General features: G+C 38.5%; 1 protein-coding gene across 1 annotated transcript; it reads right to left on the bottom strand.

The window, feature by feature from the left end:
- Positions 1-3636: 3636 nt before the first annotated feature.
- On the bottom strand, positions 3637-4224 carry LOC114373111. Its single transcript, XM_028330652.1, has one exon. It carries the CDS (start codon positions 4222-4224, stop codon positions 3637-3639), a length of 588 nt encoding a protein of 195 aa, XP_028186453.1.
- Positions 4225-5707: the final 1483 nt, after the last annotated feature.

The following is a 5707-nucleotide window of genomic DNA, read 5'->3' as shown; positions in this document are numbered from 1 at the left end:
TATTATCGGCCAGCATTTGTAAAAAAAATGGCGCAATGTCGGCTAAAAATATCAGTCGCGGCTGTTTAATACCCGATGTTGGCTGTTGTTTTGTCTATTCAATCCCTGAATAATATTTGGATGATGTCGATTAGGAAATGTTCGATCGGTGTCACCAGGTGACTTTTTTTTAGGCCTCGATCTGTTAACTTTCGTGACCGATGTCGTCTAGCATTTCTTTTTATCAGTATCGGTGAATAAAGTTTTTTTCTGAGGTGGGCAAATGTTTTCCTTGCCGAGTAAATGAAAACAGGGCGGTGTCTGCTGAAACAAAACTTCGGTTGAGCTTGCACGAAAAAACCTAGCCTACCTACATTGAAAATTTTATAGGCGACACCCAACAACAAAACTTCCTTTACGGTAAAGAAATATTATCGGCCAACGTTTGTAAATAAAAAAACTTGCGCAATGTCGGCCGAAAAAATAGCAGTCGGGGCTATTTAACTAACAATGTCGGCTATTGTCTATTCTATTCAATCCCTGAATAATATTTGGATGATGTCTATTAGGAAATGTTCGATCGTCGTCATCCGGTGATGCTTCTTTTTTAAACCTCGATCGGTCATCTTTCCTGGCCGATGTCGGCTAGCATTTTTTTCGATTAGTATCGGTGAATCACGTTATTTTCCGCGATGGGCTAATGTTTTCCTGGCCGAGTAAATGAGAACATGTCACTGTCGGCCGAAATACAACTTCGGTTGAGCTCGAACGAAAAACCTAGCCGACCTACGTTGTAAATTTTTACGGCGACAAAGAACAAAAAAGCATCATCTATCGTAAAAAAATATTGTCGGCCAGCGTTTGTAAAAAAAAATTGCGAAATGTCGGCTTAAAAATATCAATTGCGCCTGTTTAACGCTCGATGTTGGCTGTTGTTTTGTCTATTCAATCCCTGAATAATATTTGGATGATGTCGATTAGGAAATGTTCGATCGGCGTCACCAGGTGACTTTTTTTTAGGCCTCGATCTGTTAACTTTCCTGGCCGATGTCGTCTAGAATTTTTTTCGATCAGTATCGGTGAATATAGTTTTTTTTCCGAGGTGGGCAAATGTTTTCCTTGCCGAGTAAATGAAAACATGGTAGTTTCGGCTTAAACAAAACTTCGGTTGAGCTCGCACGAAAAAACCTAGCCTACCTACGTTGAAAATTTTATAGTCGACACCCAACAACAACACTTCCTTTACCGTAAAGAAATATTATTGGCCAACGTTTCTAAAAAAATAAAAAAACTTGCGCAATGTCGGCCGAAAAAATAGCAGTAGGGGCTATTTAACTTACCATGTTGGCTATTGTCTTTTCTATTCAATCCCTAAATAATATTTTGATGATGTCGGTTAGGAAATGTTCGATTGGCCTCACCAGGTGAATTTTTTTTAGGCCTCAATCTGTTAACTTTCCTGGCCAATGTCGTCTAGCATTTTTTTCGATCAGTATCGGTGAATATAGTTTTTTTCCGAGGTGGGCAAATGTTTTCCTTGCCGAGTAAATGAAAACATGGAGGTGTCGGCTGAAACAAAACTTCGGTTGAGCTCGCACGGAAAAACCTAGCATACCTACGTTGAAAATTTTACAGGCGACACCCAACAACAAAACTTCCTTTACCGTAAAGAAATATTATCGGCCAACGTTTCTAAAAAAAAAACCTGCGCAATATTGGCCGAAAAAATAGCAGTCGGGGCTATTTAACTAACCAAGTTGGCTATTGTCTTTTGTATTCAATCCCTGAATAATATTTTGATGATGTTGATTAGGAAATTTTCGATCGGCGTCATCCGGCGATGCTTCTTTTTCAAACCTTGATCGGTCATCTTTCTTGGCCGACGTCGGCAAGCATTTTTTTGGATCAGTGCCGGTGAATCATGTTTTTCTGCCGAGGTTGGCTAATGTTTTCCTTGCCAAGAAAAGGAAACCATGCCGATGTCAGCCGAAACACAACTTCGGTTGGGCTCGAACGAAAAAACCTAGCCCACCTACGTTGTATATTTTTACGGCGACACAGAACAAAAAAGCATCCTCTATCGTAAAAAAATTACAACGACCGATGTCGGCTATTGTTTTTTCTATTCAATCCCTGAATAATATTTGGATGATGTGCATTAGGAAATGTGTGATCGGCGTCATCTGGTGATACTTCTTTTTGAAACCTCGATCGATCATCTTTCCTGGCCGACGTCAGTTTACATTGTTTTCGATTAGTATCGGTGAATCACATTTTTTTTCTAAGGTGGGCTAATGTTTTCCTGGCCGAGTATATGAGAACATGCCAGTGTCGGCCGAAACAAAGTCTCGGTACAGTGCGCACGAAAAACCCTAGCCAACCTACATTGTAAATCTTTTAGGCAACACCAAACAAAAAAACTCCCTCTACCCTAAAGAAATATTCTCGGCCAGCAATAGTTAGGTTCCCTGACCCTCAACTGTAGTATTAAAAATTGTAAATGATAATAAACTCCTATCACCTATCGTGAGCTCTACGTCAATTTCTTTTTGCGTCACTCAGAGACATCTCTCGTTCACGTTTTTCAATCCAAACACAGAGCTCTATATACCAAATCAAAGATAATTCAGTATAGATTTCAGAAACAAGGTTAATGACAACATTCGGAGTCAAATAACCCTGTCAAAACATAAAGGGCTGAGGGGTGTTTCGGATTCTACTAAAAAGAGACATCATTTTAAAATTCTGATCATGCCAATGTGATCGGGGTTTAGTGAAGGTTACGAAAATAACATCAATGTTATAAAAAGATAACTTTTACAATGTCTCATTTTCAAGGGTTTTTCAAAGGAAGTGTAAAAAACATCCAATAATGGTTCCCAAGTTAGAAGAGATGCAAAGATAGGCTCAAACTAACAAGGAGAAAGCTTAGAATCAAGGTTACCTTGAAGAAACCGGGAAGGAAGGATTGGAGGCTTTGTTCTATACGAAATCCTCAAGTTAAGTTTTGAAGATTCTGCTCCAATTAAACTGTTCTTCTCCGTGCGGTGACCCGACGGCAAGCAAAGGCGGCTTGTGGCAGACATCGGTGGTCAGTGGTGGTGGAGGAGGAGCTTGGATGTTGGGCGAGGGTTTAGGGAAAGAGAAGGAGGAAGAAGATGGCTCTTTTATGCTATTGTACGTATTTGTATCATGCAACACTCGCCTAGGCGAGTTGATCCAGCTCTATTTTCTCTACTTCGGTAAAAAATTCATATTTCTTACTTAAGATGTTATATTACAAATCCCAACGGTCAGAATGTGGAGAATTGTCTTAGGACCTCTAGACAAAATTTGAAGACAATCCAACGGTTAACAAATCCGGGATGGCGATTTTACTGAAATAGGTATAGGTAAAAATTGAAATCTTATAATTTCAACTTAGCTCAACAAAACTCCACATAACTCAACATCCACATCAAGAAATTCACACATGACTAATTCAAGCCATACCTCAACTCATTCAAGTCAATCATATAGTCAAATAACACAATAAATACAATTAAATATCGATTTATAATTAGTAATATTTCAGGGTGTTACAACTCTCACACCCTTTTAGAAATTTCATCACTGAAATTTACCTGACACAGACAAGGATGGATAGGTCGCTCGCATCTAACCCTCTAATTTCCACGTGGCATCTTCTCCTAATGCACCTCCCCAGATCACCTTGACCAACGGAATCTCCTTCCCTCTTAGGTGCTTTGTTCGCCTATCCTCGATCCTCAAAGGCAATGTTTCATTTGTCAAGTTCTCCTTCACTTGTACATCATCCATTTCGATTACATAAGATGGATCATGGATATACTTACAGAGTTGAGACATATGAAAGACAATGTGAAGATTACAAAGAGACGGGGGTACTATAATTTGGTATGCCACGAGACCGACTCTTTTAAGAATTTGTAAAGGAAATATAAAATGAGGTGTGAGTTTTCGGGATTTCAATGCTTGACCAACCCCAGTCCATGGAGTGACTCTCAAGAATACATGATCACCAACCTCAAATTCCAGGTCTTTCCTCTTCTTATCTTGATAACTTTTCTGCCTACTCTGAGCAGCCCTCATCCTTTCTTGGATCAACTTGACCATCTCAATTGTTTGTTGTACCACTTCAGGTCCTAAGGTGAGGTCTTCTCCAGGCTCTAACCAACATAACGGTGTCCTACACCTTCTACTATACAAAGCTTCATAGGGAGCCATGCCAATAGTAGAGTGAAAACTATTATTATAAGTGAACTCTATCAACGGCAGAAAACTCTCCCAACTCCCCTTTTGCTCTAAGACACACGCCCTTAAAAGGTCCTCCAGCGACAAAATGGTTCATTCATTGGCCATCAGTCTGAGGGTGGTAGGCTGAACTTAGTCTAAGCTTGGTTCCCAATGCTCTGTTTAGGCTCTCACAAAATCTAGAGGTAAACCTAGGATCTCTATCAGACACTATGCTAGATGGCACACCATGTAATCTAACAATCTCACTAATATACAGGGAGGTCAACTTCTCTAAGGAAAATCTTATATTAATGGGAATAAAGTGAGCAGACTTGGTCAGTCTATCAACAATAACCCAGATAGAATCTAAACCTTTGAGGGTTCTAGGTAGTCCTACAACAAAATCCATGGAAATGCTGCCCCACTTCCACTAGGGTATCTCCAAGGGTTGTAACTTCCCTGAAAGTCTCTGATGTTCTATCTTAGCCTTCTAACAGACTAAGCATGCATACACAAACTCACTAACATCTCTTGTAGAAGCAAGCTTCATGATGATGAATCAAGTTGATTCAAGTAGTTTTGATGATGACAAAAAGCCCAAGAGAATGATTTCAAGATTGAGTCAACAAGTTCAAGATCAAGATTAATTTCAAGTTTCACGAGAAGAAATCAAGAAGATTCAATATTCAAGAGAAATTTGATTTCAAGATTCAAGAGAAGTTTGATTTCAAGATTCAAGAGAAGATGAATTCAAGATTCAAGAGAAGAAATCAAGAAGACTTCACAAGGAAAGTATTGAAAAGATTTTTCAAAAAACAAACATAGCACAGTTTTGTTTTTCAAAAGAGTTTTTCTCAAAATTTTCTAAGTTACCAGAGTTTTTACTCTCTAGTAATCGATTACCAATTACCTGTAATCGATTACCAGTGACAAAGTTTGATTTCAAAAGCTTTTAACTGAATTTACAATGTTCCAATTGTTTTTTAAATGGTGTAATCGATTACAATGTATTGGTAATTGATTACTAGTGTATTTGAATGTTGAAATTCAAATTCTATTGTGAAGAGTCACATCTTTTCATAAAATGCTTTGTGTAATCGATTACATGGTTTTGGTAATCGATTACCAGTGACAAGTTTTGAATAAAAAGTCAAGAGATGCAACTCTTTCAATGGATTTCAGGTTTTTCTCCAGGTTATAACTCTTCCAATGGTATTTTTGACCAGACATGAAGAGTCTATAAAAGCAAGACCTTGACTTGCATTTCAATAAATTTTTCACATACCTTTGAACATCTTTTGAACTTCTTCTTCCTCTTGTTCCTTTGCCAAGAGCTTTCTAAGTTTTCTGGTTTCCAAACCTTGTTCTTTCACAGAAAACAAAAGTGCGCTATATCTTTTTATTCTCTTCTCCCTTTGCCAAAAGGAATTCGACAAGGACTAACCGCCTGAATTCTTTTTGTGTCTCTCTTCTC

The sequence above is a fragment of the Glycine soja genome, chromosome 11, assembly GCF_004193775.1.
Source record: "Glycine soja cultivar W05 chromosome 11, ASM419377v2, whole genome shotgun sequence".
NCBI classification, from domain to species: Eukaryota; Viridiplantae; Streptophyta; class Magnoliopsida; order Fabales; family Fabaceae; genus Glycine; species Glycine soja.
This window is presented reverse-complemented; position numbering and strand designations above follow the sequence as displayed.

Coding starts and splice junctions, on each gene's coding strand:
- LOC114373111 (XM_028330652.1), bottom strand. CDS start 4,224: ATGGCTCCCTATGAAGCTTTGTATAGTAGAAGGTGTAGGACACCGTTA.